The sequence below is a fragment of the Amblyomma maculatum genome, chromosome 1 (assembly GCF_055883805.1).
Source record: "Amblyomma maculatum isolate TAMU_Amacu chromosome 1, ASM5588380v1, whole genome shotgun sequence".
NCBI lineage: Eukaryota > Metazoa > Arthropoda > Arachnida > Ixodida > Ixodidae > Amblyomma > Amblyomma maculatum.
Window position 1 is genome coordinate 255,688,570 of NC_139344.1, and position 21,189 is coordinate 255,709,758.

The following is a 21,189-nucleotide window of genomic DNA, read 5'->3' on the forward strand; positions in this document are numbered from 1 at the left end:
ATATATATATATATATATATATATATATATATATATATATATATATATATATATATATATATATATGTGTGTGTGTGTATATGTGTATATATATATATAAATATATATATATATATATATAGATATATAAACATTCAAAACATTATATGAAACATTCAAAACGGCGTCTTTTATTGCCTTTCTGCACAGCAGGGCACACAAAGAAAGAAAGTAACACTGATGTGATCGGTGTTGGGAGCCAAGACTTCTTTGCAGCGTGACCAGGAGGGCGAGACATCGGACGGGGAGCGGCAGGGAGAATAGGCGAAGCAAAGACGTTTATGTACGCTTTTTACATAGTGAAGTATGTAGAGATCAAGAAGAGAGTTGAGAGCTCACTCAGCTCATTCAGCTTATTCATCGTGTATACAACTCCACTGCTTAAATACGGTTTCTTTTCCCCACCTAGGGAGCTAGGGAAATAGAGTTCATTTCGGGCGGTCCAATCAGGGAGACACTTGCGAGCATTCCAGGTGCTGCTCACTGCCGACGATGGACGAAGGTACTTGAGCCTCCTCGCATAGCTTCATGTGGCAAGGGTGAACTTCCTTGGTAGCGATGGCGATCTTGAGCTGACAAACGCCGTCCAGGATTCCGAGACTTCCGTCCCTGGTAAAGGTTACTTCCAGTCTTAATTCTTGAAACGTCACGAACACCCCCATTCGGCGAAAAGCTGCAAGCTTTATTGTACGCCAACAATAGGGAAAATTTCTTTGTGGTCACACGGGCGAACGCCAGGCGGGTAATTACACATGAACGGGTGACTTCCCGGAATGTTTGGCGACCCGACAAGGTGATTGGCCGCTGCAGAAGGTGTTGGCGATGTGACCGCAGCAAGTGGTGGCGATGTTGCCACCGACATGGTGCCTTCGGTGCTGCTGCTCACTAGCCTAGCTTGGTTGCTGTTATCAGCCACTGGATCCTCGAATACTCAGAAAAGGAATGTGGCGGCAAAAGCGGCTTCTAGGCGCCCTGTCCCCGAACAGGGACGCTAAAATTCGGAAGTATATACAAGGCTGAACACGGTCGTAACAAAGATGATGGTCATTATTTCACAGTTAAGGGCCCTTCAACCGATAAATAAATGTTAATATTTTTGTCAGCGTAGATCCTTAACAGTCCAAAATCACAAAAACAAGAAGCAATTACGGTTAGCTACGTATAATGTTGCCGTATCCATGTTTGTCACGCTTTTCAGGCAGATCTTTTGCTATGCGTAAAGTGGTGCCAGCTGTCCATTTTACCATTTTATTCGTCCTCTCGAATTGATAAAAAAAAAACAAAAAAAAACGGAGAGGGAGCCCGGACCAGCAAAAGCTTTGCCAGGCTTCAAACGAATTAAATATAATTAAAAGAGAGCAGATGCTTGAGATAAAAAGAAAAAACTTTTTTAAAAAGCGAAAGAAGGTATTAAAAAAAAACACAAAGAAACGAGGTCCATGTCGCAAGGTGGCCCACGCTGGCTTGAGAAGAATAAAAGGAAAAACCCGGAAGGTACCATCCAGACCTGCAAATTAAACAAAACAGGAACCAGAACTAGAAAAGAAGGGAACAGCAGCAAAACAAGAGTCATATAAAATGACAAATAACATACGAAGAGAGAGGCAGATGTACAAAACCCAAAGCATAAAAAAAAAGGGAGACTGAGGTAGAATAGTAAACAGGACAGTCCCCAACGAGTGCCCTGAGCCCCAATAAAGTGGTTCAGGGCACGCGTGTTTCGAAACATTCAAAACAGCTTTGCATTTTAGCACAGCAGGCCGCAAAAAGTTCTCGTCGCCATACAGGGACACGGCGCCCATCACGCGTTGTGCTTGTTATCATTTTGCGCATCTGGGATATCATGAGGTGTAGAGGAAGAGAAGACAAGATGGCTTCCGAGGACGGAGGGGTTGAAGTGATCATGGATATAGGAGAACGGGATAGAACATCTGCATCTGCATGTTGACTGCCAGACCGGTAGACAACGCGGATGTCAAATCCTTGGAGGCGCAATGACCTGCTAGAAAGGTTGCCAGAGGGATCCTTCATTGATACCAAGCACAACGCGTGATGGTCCGTGACAACGGCGAATGGTCGGCTGTATAAAAACGAACTTTATGAAGTGCCCAAACGATGGCCACTTTTTTTTTTTCACTGACAGTGTAGTGGGCGTCCAATTTAGTGAGAGTTGGCTACCGGACGCGACGACGTATTTATCACCCCTGCCTTACGTTGAGCGAGCCGTGCGCCGAGTCTCACACTACTGGCATCTGTGTGCACCACAGTGGTAGAGTTGCGGTCATAATGGCATATTCTGAGAGGGCAGAAGAGCTCGAATGGTGGTGAAGGCGTTGTCGCAATTCAAAGACCACCCAGAAAGAGCTGAGTCATTGTTGAGACTCGGGTCACGGGCGCAACGATAGACGCGAAATTCCGGACGATAAGGACAGAGGCCAACAGATCTGCGAAGTTCATTCATAGTTGTCGGCTTAGAGAAGTGAGCGACATCACGTAATTTGGCTGGGTCAGGAAGCACGCCATCTTTGGATATCACATGACACAAAATAGTCAACTGGTGTGCGGCGAAGCGACAACAATTAAACTGCAGGCCAGCATCGAAGAGGCATTTCAAAACGGTCTCGAGTCAAGTCAGATGCGTCGCGAAGTCGGAGGACAAGACGAAAATATCATCAAGGCAGCAAAGTCGTCTTCGATGTCAAGTCACACATTACCGTCTCCATCATGCGCTCAAAGTCACCGGGCGTTGTACAATCCGAATGGCATGACGTTGAATTCAAGTCAGCCTCCTGCAGTCACAAAGGCTGTTTTCGAGTGGTCAGAGTCGGCCATTGAAAACTGCCAGTAACGGGAGCGCAAGTCCAACGATGAAAAGAATTCCGCGCCGTAAAAGCAGTCAAGGGCATTGTCAATGCTAGGAAGCGGGTAAACGCATTTATGACTATCGTGGTTAGTTTACGGTAAACGACAAATAAATTACGCTAGCCGTCCTTTTTGACCAAGACAACGGGTGAAGCCCAGGGTGTAGTATTCTACCAAATGACATGGCATATTGTAGACCTGCTCCTTACACGACGCTCGAAGGAGGAAACATAATAAGGGTGCTGCCGCAGTGCGGCATGAGTGACAGCCACATTGCCGCCCAAGAAGCATGCTGAACGTCGCAGGGACGAAAATGGTTCAGCAGTGTAAGAAGCGGGGTCTCTTGAGTAGGCTTCAGGCTGTCTTCATATAGTTGTGCAAATACGGATGAAGTGACAGAACCTGAAGCATAGGAAGGCGGGCTGAGGACATTCAGTTTCAGGGTCAGATCACCGGACGTAGAGGAAATGCGATTGTAAGAGGTAAGTCGGCTGGGTCGGCGTGTCTAAGGCAGGTACGAGCAAGCATGGTTCAAAGAGAGGAAAACGGGTTATAAAGAGTCATTTTGGTTAATGATTGGTCCACAATGAGAACAGCAAATGGCAGGTTAAGGAAACTGGGAATTAAAAAACGTCGGGTGTAGTGAGCAAGGCAGAATCGGGTACAGAGTTGTAGGACAGTGTGACAACGACGCAAGTGTTGGGGCACGTCAGTGTCTTTGATGACGCATAGTTTTCCTTATACACGCGCCACAGCGTCCACGTGCATGTTAGGCAAAGCAGAAAATTCCACCTCTGCGCAGTCGGAAACGGTGTTGTGCCGAGATTGGAAGTCCTAGCGGTGGAAATGGCGTACTTCAGGCACGGCGGTTGTCTCCAGTACGCCATTAGCTGACGGCTGGGGACAATGGCCCGACAGGTGGCACGCAGATGTCCGGTAGGCTAGTGAGCAGAAGGGAAAACTGCTACATACGTGAGTGGCGCAGTCACTGTGCTTTGGCTTGGCTTGTAAACGCGGCGAACAGCTTCGGCAACTTGATCCCGGATGACATGGCGTACTGCGTTGATGACGACTCCTGGGATTAGGGAACCAATGAAGTTGTCGTTAAACGTCCTCACGCACAAATTCTTCAATGTGATGAAGTAGAGTGGAATCAATGCGAGTAGATAAACTTGACAGGGGCTCATCTGGTCGTCTAGCAACGATGCGTTGTCGTCGTAGCTGGTGTAATCGCACAGAGCGATTATATCGGTGACAGTTCGGGCATCTTCAGGCAAAAGCATTTGAAATGCGCACTCATCGATTTCTTTGAGGATATATGCCTAATTTTATCGGTATCAGGCATCGATGCTTTGACACAGTGACAAAGGTCACATATGTCCTCGGCATAACTTGTAAATGTCTCTCCATGGTGCTGCGCATGCTCACGCAAGCGGCGCTCGGCTCGAAGCTTCCGTTCCCCTTGGCGACCGAGCCCGTCCGTAAAGCGTGTCTTGAAGACGGTCCAGTTAGAAAATAACGTTGGTCACTTTAAGCACGTCGTTCTATTTGTTATGAGTACTCACGCGCTCGTAGGATGCAATCCAGTCTTCGACATATTGATCATCGGTGCCGCTGTAGAGGGGGGGGGGGGGGGATCACGTTGGTGTATGGGCCCAGTAGAGATGATGGAAAGCACCGGAGACACTGACAGTTGGTCGTGCGAGATCACAGCAGAGGTCACTGGCACTGGTAACTTCCAGGTGAGAAGTTCTCGGGGACGGTTGCGGTGTACTTTGCAGAGTCTGGCTGGGTTCAGGTACCCCGCAACCGCCTTCAATTGTAAGACAGGGTTTATTTACAAAGACTGATGGTCCGAGCTCAAAGCGCACGGTGTCCAAACCAACACACACACTCTCGGTTTCTGCCTCATCGTTTTTCATTAGTCTTACACAGCTGCGACTACTGTGCCGGAGTTCCCGGGTTCGAACCCGACCTCGGCGGCTGCGTTTCGATGGAGGCGAAACGAAGTGGCGTCCGTGTGCTGTGCGATGTCAGCGCATGTTAAAGATCCCCAGGTGGTCGAAATTACTCCGTAGCCCTCCACTACGGCTCCTCTTTCTCTCTTTCCACTTTCATTCCCACCTTCCTCCCTTCCCTTACGGCGCGGTTCGGGTGTCCACAGAGCAAGTGTGACAGTTACTGCGCCTTTCCCTTCCTGTGAACCAATTTAACTTATTTAACAGAGCTGCCACTGCGTCATTTTTGTCACTTGAATTTATTTATTTATTTTTCAAACGGTCCTATAGGTATGGGTTGTACATGAGGGGCGGGCAGCCACTGGACATATTGGTGGGTCAGCGGCAGGTTTGTGCATGCACGTTCATAGGAGCCCTTCAGAAAACGCTATGCTATTAAGGGCGCACAGCCTTGATGTTCAAGATGTTAGCAAGCGCTGGCATGTAATTGCTGTCGTTCGGGCGCATTAATTACAAAGCGTCAATGACTGATCTTACTATTACGACTCGCTGTGGGGCTGGATCACCCCTGCAGGATCCGGGTCGCGACCCAACGCCTTTGTCCGACGGCAGGTGAACAGCCCTGGCGACACGCGCACCGCATTTCTTCCTCCGGGCTTGATTTTATGGAAACCGCTGGACAAGCTGGCAGACCAAGTCGCGGATGCTATTCGCGAGAGCCCTCAAAAGATGCTTCGCCTGGTGCACATCTGTGAGGCCCTGCAGTGAGTCTCTGACCTTTCTCTTTCTTAGCACGCGGGGTTGCGGAGCTGTCGCGCCTGTGATCGCGAAGATCCTGTATTGCCACCGATACTCGATTACCAAAGTGTCTTCCGCCGCGCGAGTGCAATCGTTACCGCATTTGAAAGATAATGGTAAATTTTCGTTTGCTCCCAAGGACCAGCCAAAATTTTTAAAAGAAATTTACTTCTCGATTATTTGAAGTTGCGATGACGGTTGTTCAGCCACACAGGGATAAGTTATTGCTACGTAAATATAATCTAAAAATTCATAACTTTATTCCCTCTTGGCGTCAGGCATCCAGGGTCCAGCCTCAGGTATTGTGTTTCGGTCTCAGGGATCCGCTTTCAAAACCTGTCTTTACAGCATTGACATTTCAATGCGAAAGCATTTGAGAGCGACCATGCCTGTATTTGTACACAGAGCGCGAGCTATCCACTGCACGAGGCGTTCCGCGACCGAGCCGCTACCCGCAGCCGGCGTTGTGATCCAAAGAACACGCACGGGTTCCTACGTAACCCTGACGTCAAATGTCCGAAAAGGCTTCTTGAACCAGATCGCGCACGCTACGCGAGCCAGTAGGATATGCGCTGCGGTTGCTCAGTAACAATGCTGACTCCCCCCCCCCCCCTTTTCCCTTAGGTCGCGGGATCGAATCCACGCCGCATTTCGGTGGGGAGGCGGAGTGATTGTACACCTTTGTGGATGTCATAGCGCCCTAAGGAACCCTCTTTAGTCTAAACTAATCTCAAGCCTTCCACAACGGCCTTCTTCAAACTTTGTCGCTTCTGGATGTTAAGGCTGCTCCTATGCCACCTGCTAATGAGGAGAGGTGAAAGGATGGCGCAGTAGTGACATTAAGACACAATTGTTAGGTATACCAGAGAGCGCTTCTCGTGAGCTTTCGCTTACTTTAGCGGTTCATGCAGCATGATACAACCATTGCACAAGTTGATCAGTCTTTCCTGGATTGTAATACCTTTTCAGTTAATGTAGATGAAGTTATGTGATGTTAGGAAGATAGTGAGAGACCGGAAAGCGTGGCGTGATATGGTCCATAGGGTCAGGAAGAGTCGGACACGACTGAACGATTGAACCGAACTGAACCTATTTTTCATTGCACCGTGGTAATCTGCGGTGCGGTAGCCTTCAATTCGTACCCCGTGTTCCTTCGGCATCGACTTTAGTTTGAGGATTAGAAAAGGAAAATAATTAGAATTGCGACCTCTGGACACTTTGAAGGGACTTGCGCATGTCAGGCCTAATTGCATTTTTTTTTAGTCCGCTAGCATTTAGAACCGCAATCGCCGATTTCGCCAATTGCTGTCGACCAAAAACACGAGTGTGTCTCTGGCACATGCTATAGTTGGTATGCAAATGACAGGGACGACCACTGATTGGCCGATGGATTTTGGTAGCGTATGAATGCAGGATGATGAATATGTGTGGGATAATGAAAGCACGAATTAAGGGATTAGTGAAGTTAAGCGTGTAGCAAGGTGCATGAATGCGAAAGAGAATCCGCAAGTGAAGCCGCCGATGTGAGCTTTAAATAGCCTTAAAGCAGGAGCCTAGGTGTCCCTGACTATTATTTTTTTTTTTAGGCTCTGACCACGCTGCGAACGTCGACGCGAATAATTGAACACATCCTATAAACAATATGCATTTGTCAAGATTGTCAAGAGCATCGAATCACTAAAGTCCGTCACTGAAGCTCCTTCGAATTCCTGCTCCTTATTTGATGACAATGAGTTTCTTCTCTCTCTCTTCCATGACCCTGCAATGCTCAGGAACAAATATGGATACTATCGACACATGGGCAAAGAAGCTAAGTCCAAGTGGAAGGTAAGTGTAATTCAGATCAAGAGAATCAGGACGAATAATCGCAAGGGACCTGATTGAACAAAACGAATGTTTGACAGCACGTCTAAAACCACTCAGAAATGGACAGGTTGAACATTTATATCTTGGGTATCAGCGAGCTCAAGGGAACCGGAATTGGAGTATGTAATTCCGGCCTCAATTATGTCTTTTATTGTGGACACGAATCCAGGAGAAGGAATGGAGTCGCTGTCATAGTAAACAGAAGAATGGGCAAAGCAGTGCTCGGTTACAACTTGAAAAACAACCGAATGATTTCACTTCGGATCCAAGGTCACCCTTTCAACATAGCAGTTATTCAAGTCTATGCACCAACCACTACTGCTGAAGAAGCTTATGTTATAAGTTTTTATGCTGACCTGCAATGCCTTCTAGACCGCACTTCATCATCAGACGTCCTTTTTCTCATAGGAGACTGGAAAGCTAAGGTAAGGAGTGAAGAAATATCCGGAATTACAGGGAGGTCCGGTCTTGGTGACCCAAATGAAGCTGTGCAGAGGCTAGTAGAGTTTTGTCAAGAAAATAATCTGACCATAGTGAATACACATTTTTAACAGCACAAAAATCTCCTGTACACATGGACTTCGCCGGACGGTCTGTACAGGAATCACATTGATTATATTATTTGCCGACAGAGGTGGAGAAGCGCTATCCAAGCAGTAAAAACAAGGCCTGGGCCGATTGTGGCACCGATCATCAGCTTCTTGTTGCAAAATTTAGGCTTCGATTGAAGAAAGCGCAGAAAACTAGAAAGCCATTCAGGTATGATCTTTATCAAATTCCATCAGAATATGCCGTGGAAATGAGGAATCGATTTCAAGAATTAGATCTAGAAGAGATGTGGATTGATGTTCGTAATACAAGAAGTTGCTACTAAGGTAGTTCCAAAGGAAAATAAATGCAAGGAAGCAATGCCGAAAGTTGGGCAAGTTGGTTAACGTTCATGATGGAAAATAGCGCGAAAAATGAAAATAGCGCTTGCCCGTGTCTTCCTTCCGTCCTTCGTGTGCTTTTTCGCGCTATTTTCCATCAAGGAAGCAAACTGATTGTCTGAAGAGGCTTTGCAATCAGCTGAGGTAAGGAGGATGGCAAAAGTTATGGGTGAAAGAGAAAGATACAAGGTTCTAAATGCTGATTTTCAGAGAATAGCAAGGAGAGATGAGAATGCCTTCCGGAACATACAGTGCCAAGCAGTTGAGACCAACAACCAATTTAGAAACACAAGAGATCTGTATAAAACAATCAAAGATATGAAAGGAAGTTTCTGCGCTAAGATGGGCGTAATAAAGGACAAACAAGGCATGGACCTCACTGAAACCTCAGAGATAAAGAAGAGGTGGCAAGAATACACAGAATAGATAGATAAATTTACTGAAAGGAAAAGGCAGAGAGGTTGGCCGAAGTAATTCAAATCTGGCCTGGTACTCTACACTGGGGAAGGAGAAGGAGAGTAGAAAGAAGATCATGATGGGATACGATGTTGGAGAAGGCATATTAAATACATATACAGGCACCGTAGGTTGCTTTACAAGCGCGAATCGAGTCCGCTGGCGCACAAAAAACGGCAAAGAGCACGCACTGCCTGGACACTCTTCCCCTTGTCCTGCCAAGTTCCCAGCAGCAGTTCCTCCGACAAAGGGCCCTTGTCCAAACGCTTCAAGGAAGTGGCTATAGCACACTTCTTTCGCACGCATACGCTGGGCACGCCAATAATAAATGGTCCACAGTATCTGGGATGCCACAAGTTGAACATTCCGGCGAGTCCACCTGTCCAAATAAATGCAAGTACTTGCGCGTGAAAGCCACGTTTAAACGAAGTCTATGCAGCAAGCATGCTTGATGACGCGGAATATCACGCGGAACATAAAATTTCAATGTTCGATCGAGCCTTCTAGACAAATGTGTCGGGTGTCTGGCTGGGCCCAGTAAGCTGCTGTAGCATTATTCATACAACAATCTGCTCTTGAAAAAGGCACAGCTGTTTGGAGGCCATTGATGAGTGAGCTTTTCGCTTCAAGAATTGTGCAAGAAGAACTCGAATGTGCAAACCCAACATAAGAAGGTTGTGAAGGTTGTGATCATTGATCTCGAGCCGGGCATCCTGAAGAGTGAAGTTGAGGGGGCTTTGGTCAGCCTTGCTAAGAACAAAGCTGGCGGAATGGATGGCATTCCAGCTGAGTTGCTTCAAACCCTTAACGATGACGCTGTTAACGTTCTGTATACATCGTCAGCAAATTTGGACGACCCTGCAGTGGCCACAGGATTGGAGGAGGTCAGTTTACGTCCCCTTCCAAAGAAAGGCAGTGCCATAGATTGTTCCAACTACCGCACGATCGCGCTTATTTCGCATGCTAGCAAGGTGATGTTGAAATTCCTCCAAGGTAGACTGCAGCAGTATGTGGATCCGGAGCTTCCGGGCGTGAAATCTGGGTTCGCAATGGCAGAGGAACTAGAGACCGGATTGCCAACCTTCGCTGGATCATAAAAAAAGCAAGAGAGTTCCAGAAACCCATTTACTTCTGCTTTATTGATTATGCGAAAGCATTTGACTGCGTAGATCACAGCAGATTGTGGCAAGCTCTCCAAGAGATGGGAGTTCCGATTCACCTCATCTGTCTCCACAAGGAACCTGTGTAAAGGACAAGAGGCCAACAGTCAGAACTGAGCATGGTCTTACTGATTTGTTCCCGATTGAGAAAGGAGTGAGACAAGGCTGCATACTGTCGGCCTACCTATATGATGAGTGCATCATGAGGAAAGCCGGTCTGGATGAGTCTTCAGCTAGAGTGAAGATTGCTAGGCAACGGATCAAACACCTTAGATATGCGGATGATACCACTTTAATGGCAGAAAGTAAAGTGGAATTTAAGAGACTTCTGACGCGCGTGAAAGAAGAGAGTGAGAGGTTTGGGCGTAAACTGAACATTAAATAGACTAAGATCATGGCATCTTGCCTTATCAAGTCCTGGAACATACAGGGACAAGAAGTGGAAGCCGTGACAGATTTTCTCTTCTTGGGCTCCAAGATTACCACGGAAGGTGACTGCAGCCATGAAATTGGGAGACGCCTGCTTCTGGGAAAGAGAGTCATGGTTAGCCATGACCGCCTAGTAAAGAGCAGAGACATCATACTTCCAACGACGATCGGTATAGCTCGTGCTCTGGTCTTTCTAGTTGTGATGTATGGATGCAAGAATTGGACTGTGAAGAAGGCTGACCGCCGAAGAATTGACGCTTTTGAATTGTGGTGCTCTTGAGAGTTTCTTGGACTGCCGCAGATGATCAAATCAGTCGATATTGTCGACCATAAACCCTGACTGCTCATTGGAGGATCAAATTCTAAAGTTACAGCTCAGCTACTCTGGTCATCTGATGAGAGGAGAGGATATTCGCTGGAGAAAACTTTGATGCTGGGAAAGATTGAGGGTCACAGGAGAACGGGTAGCAAACGAACGCGATGGTTAGATGGCATTCTCGAGGCGCTGCAGTTGAAGCTATCTGAAGATTAGGAAGACAGTGGGAGACCGGAAAGCTTGGCGTGATATGGTCCATAGGGTCAGGAACTGTGGGACATGACTGAAAGACTGAACTGAACTGAACTGAACTTTACTGACTAAAACCACTGACTTGGTAACCTGCATCGGTTGAGATAGTTCAGGAGGAAGAAAACGCGGCAAGGGGAAAAGTACAGAAGATGTACTTTGCAGCAGTTGTCCCTATATTGTACCCGGGATGTTTATTGATTCAACCGATTCCTTAACCTCCTCTTAATCGATGCCCTCTTCCTACGCCACCAAGCGTTATTATATGCACTGCGCGACTAATTTGAACACATACAAGGGATGTTGATTACAAAGGCGCGAACCCTACAATTCGTTTGGCGGAGGAGGACGGGAGGGAGTTACAGGGTATGCAGATATTGATTATGCGCTTCTTTGGTATTCCTTTATATAACTCGCGCTTGAGAAAACAGCCGCCATCATTTGTTTTAATGTCCTTGTTACCCTTTACCGTGCACTACTGTGCACCTTCGCAGAGAAAAGTGCGGACCACCCTCAAGCAGAAGCGTTTCTTCAAGACCCCGGCTCGCTATGGCAGGGACAACTTCTGGGGGTTCAGCTGCAACGAAAGGTATGCACCAGCCCGTGAGTGCGCCCACGCAGTCACTCTCTGAAGGGAACTAGATTGCGCTCCGTTCGCGGCTATCTGAAATGGAGAAGAGAAAGCTCACATGCGTATCGGGATTCAGATGATGAACGATATTTCGGAAGGGTATACCGAATAGGATTGCAGCAGAAGGGAGATGATATAGGCCATGTGGAGGGCCAGCTGCGCAGAGGAACTTAAGAACACTATTATTATTATTATTATTATTATTATTATTATTATTATTATTATTATTATTATTATTATTATTATTATTATTATTATTATTATTATTATTATTATTATTATTATTATTATTATTATTATTATTATTATTATTATTCCATGGCTTCTTACCTGCGTAGCCTTCGCTCTGTCTGACACCATTCGTTGCTGACGAGTATGGCCTGTGACGTCTATAGTCTGAATGACGATAAGCGGTACCTCGACGCCTCTGAAATCTCGATCGACTATAGACCTTTCGCATCTGTTTCGCGTTTTAACTCCCCTCCCTTTCTTTCTCGCTCTCCCTCTTTCTGGTACACAAATACAGACCGCGGAACATGGCCGGTGAAAAGCTGGACCAGAAACGAGAGGCTCAAATCTCTGGCCAGGTTACCTCGGTGAAGGAAACGTGCAAACCGAAGGCCCCAAGCTACGGCCTCTGTGCCGTTTCGGCAGTAATCGTTCAGAAACAGGTAATTATTATTATTATTATTATTATTATTATTATTATTATTATTATTATTATTATTATTATTATTATTATTATTATTATTATTATTATTATTATTATTATTATTATTATTATTATTATTATTATTATTATTATTATGCCGTGTTGACGGACCCCTTAAGCAAGTGCCACGCTGAACACTGTTCTTGCGCATTTCGCAGCGCAATGTCGGACAGGATGGCTAACTGCCCCAAGGTAAATTGCGCGCCTTCCTCACTAATACCAAGCATAGTTCTTTATTTTCCGATTAGAAGTTGCCGCTCTGACATTTGAAGCATTTGAGACAACGCGCTGGTTAGGAGGATATTTAACGCATTGAATGCAGCACGCGCGGTTGCACGTGATTTCCGTGTCCTAGCTGCTTCCCAGTTTTCGATATGCCAATGTCCCCTTCTCACGTGTCATCACATCCGCACTTATGCAGCTGCGCAAAGGCCTTTATACTCCTGATCTGTACCTGACTTTGAACATACGTACATGCTGGCGTAGTGCTGACATGGGACTGCGTCCTTCATGCAGTTAGAGCCGGCATTCTTTGCCTCCAGAGGGAACCCTCATGAATACGGGCCTCAGTTCGCTCAGATAGCAGAATAGCAGCCATATGTTTAAAATCGTTGATGGTAGGCTCGATGAAAATATAAGCCTAGCATGGGAGTAAGCTTTACCTTTTTAAGGGCGGTAGCACAAAAACCGTCCTCCCTATTTCGCTAGTATTTTTCCGCTCCTCCTCAAGAACATGCATCTGGCAGGTGATAAATTTCTGGTGACGAGGCCGTGCACTGACTCGTTGGAAGCTTGTGTGAGGCCGCCAGCTGGCATGCCATGGCCGCAGTGGCAGAGGTTGCCAACTTGGGCAGGACTCTTTAAATGGTAATCGAACCCACCGGGGCACTTGGATCTTGAGTAAGACGCGCTTCTCCTATGCCACGTAGGCGCGTTCGTGCAGTTTGATTAAAGGGGAGCCTTATATCAATCTCGGGTGGTCTTTTGTAGATTGTGGTAACCGATGGCTGCATGCTAATGAGTGTAATCCGAAACCAAGGTGAAAACCGGCAGTAGAGCACGTAACTCGTATTTATCCTAAGCACGCAAAATCGTCTTTAATTTTTTTTTTAACTGGTAAGGACAGTTGGTCTGATTGGAAACACAGTATGTAATTATAGCATAGCCGCAGGGCTAATATGGCCAATGGCGTAACGCGTTGCCATTTGTACTTTGTCAAGCGCTGTAGCTTGGGCTTCGGCTGGCGGACCAGAATCAGTTGTTTACTCAGTGCGCTGACTGTGGACTGGATTATAGCGTTATAAGCAGGTTATCCCACGGACGCCGGAACGAGTACCAGTTGCGACCAGCCGTCGCATTTCAATGGAGTGGTTTAGCTAAAACGCTTGCAGGCTGTGGGATGTAAACACTCGCTGAAGGGCACCAAGCGGTCGAAACTAATCCTGAGCGCTCCGCTTTACGGTGCCTCTATATTTCACGTGCTACTTTGGGACGTTTAACCCAGCATATTGTCACGATGTTGGCGACTAGGGCTAGGTTACCAGAGCCGGTGCAGGTGGAATTATAAGGTCCAAGCTTTAGGTACGTCCTTCTAGTCCGGAGCCGATTCACTTCGTCCTTTTTCTCCGAGCGCCACTTCAACGTCTTTCGCTGCGAGCGCCCCCTGGCATTCCTCCCTCCTTAAGCGTGACGCACAAGGCACACGTGCACACAGGTGGACAAAAGTAAACGAAAAAAAAAAGTTTGCAGATGCCGTCTTTCAGTTACCGCGTAAAATACGGCTTCATGCGTAGGACATGAACTGTCTCTGGACGAGGTAGCCGACGGCCTCTCTGCTCTGGGCCATCTGGGAGGACCTCATAGTTAACGTCGCTGAGGCGCCGCAAGACTTTATATGGTCCGAAGTAACGGCAAATCAGCTTTTCTGATAGGCCACGGCGTCGAACAGGAGTCCACACCCACACCTGGTCCCCGGTGTTGTAGGAAGCTTGTTTGTGGCGGAGGTTGTACCGGCGTGAATCCTTGTCCTGTTGCTGGGCGATGTGGACGCGTGCTAGTTGGCGTGCTTGCTCAGCATGTTGGGCAAAGTGTTCGGCGTCAGTAGAAAGCTCGGTATCTGTTTCGCAAGGGAGCATTGCGTCCAGCATCGTCCGAACCTCTCTGCCGTAAACTAGGCGAAACGGCGTGAAGCGTGTCGTCTCTTGGACTGCCGTATTGTACGCGAATGTCACATATGGTAGGATAGCATCCCAAGTCTTGTGCTGGGCGTCGACATACATCGCCAGCATGTCCGCAATGGTTTTATTAAGCCTTTCAGTCAGCCCATTGGTCTGCGGATGGTAAGCAGTAGCTTTTCGATGTGCCGTACCGCTGAGATGAAAAACTTCGGCCATCATTTGTGAAGTAAAGGCAGTCCCTCTGTCAGTAATAATACAGGTCGGAGCACCGTGCCGCAGCATGATCTGGTGTACAAAGAAATGGGCAACCTCCGATGCTGTACCACTAGGTAACGCTTTGGTCTCGGCATATCGAGTCAGGTAGTCTGTGGCGATGATTATCCAGCGGTTGCCCCCGGAGGATCGAGGGAAAGGACCGAGAAGTTCCATGCCGACTTGATCAAACGGTGCGCGTGGTGGTATTATGGGCACGAGAAGGCCTGCATGCTTTGATTGCGGAACCTTCCGACGCTGACATTGCCGACAGCTCTTAATATAGCGCTTAACGACAGTTGCAAGGTTAGGCCAGTAGAATGTTTTTCGTATTCTAGCAAGTGTGCGAGTATAGCCCAAGTGACCAGAAGTTGGTTCATTGTGGCACGCGGAAAGGATTTCCTCTCGCAGAGCTGCTGGTACCACGAGGAGGTAGGTTCTCGAATCGGATCTAGAGCTGTGCTTATAGAGTACACCACTTCTCAGGCAGAAAGTTGAGAGGCTCCGAGAAAAGCACTTAGGTATTGTGGCTGGCTGACCTTCTAAATAATTGATCAGGGCTCGTAACTCTGGATCAGCACGCTGCTGATGAGACATATCTGAAGCATCAACAGCTCCGAGAAAACTGCCTGAGTCACCCGTATGTGGTGAAGCGAGCTCGACGGGCGCACGAGAGAGCGCGTTAGCATCTTCATGTTTATGTCCGGACTTGTAGACTATAGTAAGGTCAAACTCCTGTAGGCGAAGGCTCCATCGCGCCAGGCGGCCGCATGGGTCACGCAGGTTGGCCAGCCAACACAAGGAATGGTGGTCAGTGACCACTTTAAATGGGCGACCATAAAGGTAGGGGCGAAATTTTGCAGCCGCCCAAATTATGGCGAGGCATTCCTTCTCAGTAGTTGAGTAGTTCATCTCGGCGCGGTATAAAGCACGGCTGGCATAGGCGACGACTCGTTCCACACCCTCTTGACGTTGCACGAGAACCGCCCCAAGGCCAATGTTACTGGCGTCAGTGTGGATTTGTTTCACCGTGCTCATCGAAATGGGCTAGAATAGGCGGCGATTGGAGACGGAGACGCAACTCGGTAAAAGCAGCTTCTTGCTCGTGACTCCAAACAAAAGGGGTGTCTCCCCGGGTGAGCCGAGTCGGCGGTTCAGCAAGATCAGCGAAGTTATCGATAAAACGGCGGTAATAACTGCACAAGCCGAGAAATCTGCGAACAGCTTTCTTGTCACGTGGAATCGGAAATTTCGCAACAGCAGTAAGCTTGTCAGGGTCGGGCTTCACGCCGGCAGCGCTTACTACATGACCGAGGAATTTAAGCTCTTGGTTGCCAAAGTGACATTTCTGTGGCTTAAGCGTCAAGTTAGCGGATCGAAGGGCTTCGAGTACTGACCGCAGGCGTTTAAGATGTTGTGAAAACGATTCTGCGAAGACCACCACGTCACCTAGGTAGACTAGGCAACACTGCCATTTAAGCCCGGCGAGGACAGTGTCCATCATCCGCTGAAATGTGGCCGGCGCGGAACAAAGTCCGAAAGGTAGAACTTTAAATTCGTAAAGTCCGTCGGGTGTGACAAAGGCCGTTTTTTCACGATCTCGCTCATCTACCTCAGCGCTCGCAGCGAAAGACGTTGAAGTGGCGCTCCCTGGCAATATCAATGCGGACTGGAGCTGAGTGGGCTTAATTGAAGCGTTGCACAGTCCTCCGGCGTCATCGATTTAAGAACACTGTCTGATTTTAACATAAGAATGCAAAAGGGCTCCTAACACGATTATGTCCCAGACTGGTCGACATCACCTCCAGGCTATGGTATGTGGTGTTTAACTTCCCTGAGCGTCTCAGACTATGGGAAATAGGGGAGGGGGGGGGGGGGGGGGGGGTAAACGTGCACTTACCACATAGAGTACACTGATGCATTTCGCCTTTCACCCCCCTGAAAAAGCGACCGATTTGGACCCGGGTACTCTGGCTTCTTCAAGCGCGGATGCATTTCGCAAAACAATAGCTTATGGTAATCACGGAGTCCCGGTTCCTGGTGACCTCAAAGCGCTACTTAAAAGAAACACTACTAAAAAAAAAAAAAAAAAAAAAAAAGAATGTCATGAAGAGAGCAGTGTGACCAATGAAGACAACCAAAAAGCTACACCCTGCATTTCATTATACGCAATCAAAGCGTGGGGAGAAGCAAAGATAATAACTGCTTCCTTGTCACTCTATTCAGTCGACATTGAAGCAACGACACGCGCATCAGCAGCGTCATACCAGGGAAAGGCCTTGCGCAGCCTGGTCACGACATTGCGTACGCAAATATATTCAGTTATAAATTTCGAGGAGAATATCTCGCTATACGCGTGGGCTAAAACATTGCGGTGCTTTACGCATGGCTTGAACCGAATGATAAAGCGAAAGCTGTGAATCTCATAGCGACATAAAGGAAAGGTTAATAGCGCAAAAAGACACTCACAAATAGGCACAAATAGACACACAAGACCGGCGCTGTGTGTCTATGTGTGCTTATTTGTGAGTGTCTTTTTGCGCTATTAACCTTTCCTTTATGTAACTATGCACCAACGAGCCCAGCAATCAGTTTTAATGGACTCATAGCGACAGCCTCTGTAACACCGCTTTTTCAATCCGTGATTTTTTCATATTTCTTTTTTCTTTAACTTAGGTTTTAAAGAAACGAAGGCGCCTTATACTTCTGGGTGGACGCCACGGTATGGTTGTTACCTACACGTAACTAGGTCAATGTCTTGTTTTCATATTTTTTTCTTGTAAATTCGTTTATAAGAAAAGAAAAGCACAGTATCTGTCAGACTTCGGGGAAGGGAGGAACGTAGGAGTAAAAGCGGGGAGCGTTAAAAGAGGTCCCCTAGTGGAGGGCTACAGAGTAATTTTGGCCACCTGAGGACCTTTAACCTGCGCTGACATCGCACCAACACAGGGCTGTCTCTCCGCTTATGTGAGGATCTGAGAAAAGGAAGGTGCGGTATACTTTTGGGTGGACACAACGGAAACGTCGACACCCACACTTTATTAGATCAAGGTTACTTCAAGGCCAAATTTAGTGCCACGAAGAGGCCGTCTCTAAGCGTAGTGAAGTTTCGCTTCATTTGTAAATTGGTTTTAACAAAGTAATGACGCAATATCTGTTAAGGTCACTTGCAGGCCAAATAATCAGTCACGCTACGCGCTGCTCTACCTAGCGTAGTGAAGCTTTCGCTTGAAACGTTTTGCGAAATCGATATTTCTTGCAAAATGGAGGCCACTAAGCTTCCATGCATAGAAACAAGCAAACTGACAGCAGTGATCAGAAAGTTGAAAGCACTTCAGACGATTATGACATTGATGAGATGTTATCACTTTGTGCCCACTTTGTGTGAAAATAAAAAAAAAACTGAAAAGGCAGCTTTCGCATACTACGAATTCTTTATTTTTTTAGAAAACAGTGACAGCCGACAAAAATAAAAGCAAAGCTAACGGAAGAGAGAAGAAAAAGACAGTTTGCTGCGACGTTAATTCTTGTCATGTGCCAATTAGCCCGGCGGATTGCCCTTTCAGTGTGATTCTAGTTCCAAACATTATCTGTTCCGCATACTGGTCCCCATTCGATATGTTATTCGTGTGCTATTCCCGCGTCATCCCGTCCGTTGATGGCGAGTTTGTAACCCGTATTCATGCTTTGTCCCTAATCGCAGCTCGTTTGGCGCTAAAGCCGCGCACTGCACGTAACAGTCCTGAGTTGTTAATGTCTTTAGCACAGCGGAGACGTATTAGCATTACCGACGCACAACAGCTTATTAGACGCCTCCTGTGCACGCACAGAAACATGGGTAAATCCGAGCCGGTCCGCTACGCGTACGCATCCGGTGTCAGGTAAAGCGTTTTACGTCTACGCCAGTACGTCTCCGCTATACTAGAAGCTTGTGACATGTAGGTACCTCCGGTGTTGCTGGCTGCCGTTCGCTGCCTACAGGAAAAGGGACCACGCCTCAGCAATGAAACTGCATCGTTCGGCGCGGGCCTGCAGCCGCAGATGGCGCCGCCGTCGGGGCTCAGTGGCCCGGCAAATGAGGCACCAGTGAAGCTGGATAGAGACCAACAGACGCTGTCATAGCTGTGTCGCAGATGCAGCTTGCTGAGAATAAGATGCCACAGCAGTTTAACCCGATATTTTTTAGGACGGCCGCCTCCGAACTTGGAGCGGCGTGCCATTTCTTGTATTTGCTACTTTTTTTTTTTCGCACCACATTTTTGGGGGCACAGTGTTTGACCCTGTTTCTGGTGCTTAATTTTTATTCCTCGGTACAGGCTGTTCTATGTGAATTTATGTTTTATGTCTAAGGGTTAGAGGCGATTGTATTAAGAAATATTTGTTCATGAAGTTTAGTAACGTCTGCAAATGAGTCCGACTCGGGCTCAAACTAAATATATGAATTAAATATAGTTGGTCTGACTTCCTAGCGCTGCGTATTTGTTGCGTTCCGTATTTCCTGTATTCCTCCTCCTCCTGTATTCCTGTAAAATCATCTTCCTTCAATAAGGACCGCGGGAAGTGCGTGACAATATGTATGCATGCGTTGTGTATACGGAATGCAAATAAATTTCATTTTATTAAAAAACCACGGCTTAAAACTACAGTTTCACACAGAACATGTGATGCGGGCTCTCTGCTTCCACAGATGGAACATCAGTTCAAGACATTTTCCAAGTTCCAACCTCCTTTCCGTTTCTTTCCTTTCCCCATTTCTGTCTTCGTAGCAACAAACAGTATACCTGAATACCTAGTAAACAAAATGGAATTCCTTCTGGCCTATGAGAAAACACGCAATTAGATAAAATAGCAAATAATGGGGCAATAAAGCCTAGATTACGGTGCAGGGCGAAAAGCATCGCCTCAAAAAACGCATATTGATTGCGAAAACAAAAATTCCATCTTTTTCTATGAAGTGCATATGGGACATTCATGACGAGAGCTATTTTAGTGCGTTAGTGTTACACAGGCACCTCACTAAAGGAAGTCCGGCGTCGGAGTCAGTGTCAGCGGGATGACTGAAAAGCCACCGGCACGCCTCAGGTAGGTAATAGTGGCCAGGAAACATGACCGGACCCAGATCGGTCTGCGGGCTGTGTGACGTCACGAGATCATATGCATGGCCGAGCTCCTTTGAGGTGGGAGGGTAAGATAGGTATCGAACCCTCCGAGACCCCTGGATCCCGAGCCAGTGCACGCTACTGCTAAGGCCACACAGGCATGCTCGATAGGAGGTTAGTTGAAGCAGGGCTTTATGTCGGGTGGTTTTTCACAACTGGGTAGCTTACGACTGCGTGCTAACGAGCATGTATCAGGTAATAAAGGCACCAATTAATGGGGGTTAGTGATTAAGCGAGTAATAAAGTGCACGTACGCTAACTAGAACCCCAAGGAGACGCTGCAGATGGGAGCCACTAACGCTATCGCCTTAGAGGCGGAGTTTAAGTTTCCCAAAAGGGTTTTCTGCTTCTCCTGCCTAGATATCACTCAGCGCTCGGGGGAATTGGAGGGCCACGTGTGAAGTGTTAAGTACGAGCTGCACCAGCTCACCAAATCGCCAATAGCTGCATCTGTCACGTCGAGGAAATGAAGAAAGTGTTGAAAGATATCAAGATGTTTTTCAAGAAATAAAGTCGCACTCCCTTGATAACTGCAATACCATGAGTGCGATTGTTCGGGACGCGGACATCACGTTGGCTGGTGTGAGCCGAACAGGTTGGCATGAGTCTGAATGACATGACCGATCATTTTAGTGTCGCCATTGAAAGGGCTGCTGGGACTGGGCGATTAATAGGCCATAATATTTCGATGTTCTGGCGCTGGAACAACTAATTTTTAGGCGAATGAAAAAGGAGCGCTCCGGTCTAGTGAAGTTTGGGAGACGCATAAAGGGCGAATCTGCCGCGACCCTACAGTTATCACGGTAAGCGGATACAACCAGAAGGATACGGAGCCTATAAAATGTAATCATGTGGAGCAAGTACTCTGGAAGAGAGTAGAATTGGGCTTTTGAGCAGCTTTTGCGAGGGCGTTCACCACTTCGTGTTCTAGTATTCCGGAATGGGATAAGAACGAATATTAAATCCCACCTAGGATCTCTCGCAGAAAGAAAGCGACCGCTAAGTGGGGGTTGCATGTTTTTTTCAGCCGGATACTTATATGGAGAGCCTTAGAAACGCAAAGGATAGTGAATGAGACACATCTTTTCGCGTTGTAAGCTGAGAAGCAATTAGGTAGTGCTCTAATTTCCGCACACAGCTCATAAGGGACAGCGAAGACGATGGCAGACCAGTCATGCAACCTCGCCGGGGTACCA

General features: G+C 47.2%; 1 protein-coding gene across 1 annotated transcript in view; it reads left to right on the forward strand.

Annotated features, from left to right (window-relative positions):
* Positions 1 to 19,427, forward strand: part of LOC146206272 (uncharacterized) — a 37,206-nt gene extending 17,779 nt beyond the window's left edge. Inside the window, exons 5-9 of the mRNA XM_084587005.1 lie at positions 5,434 to 5,623; positions 7,430 to 7,484; positions 11,557 to 11,651; positions 12,220 to 12,364; positions 18,777 to 19,427. Coding sequence (XP_084443131.1) covers positions 5,434 to 5,623; positions 7,430 to 7,484; positions 11,557 to 11,651; positions 12,220 to 12,364; positions 18,777 to 18,956 — 665 coding nt within the window. The 3' untranslated portion in view covers positions 18,957 to 19,427. The remainder of the gene's footprint in view (positions 1 to 5,433; positions 5,624 to 7,429; positions 7,485 to 11,556; positions 11,652 to 12,219; positions 12,365 to 18,776) is intronic.
* Positions 19,428 to 21,189: the final 1,762 nt, after the last annotated feature.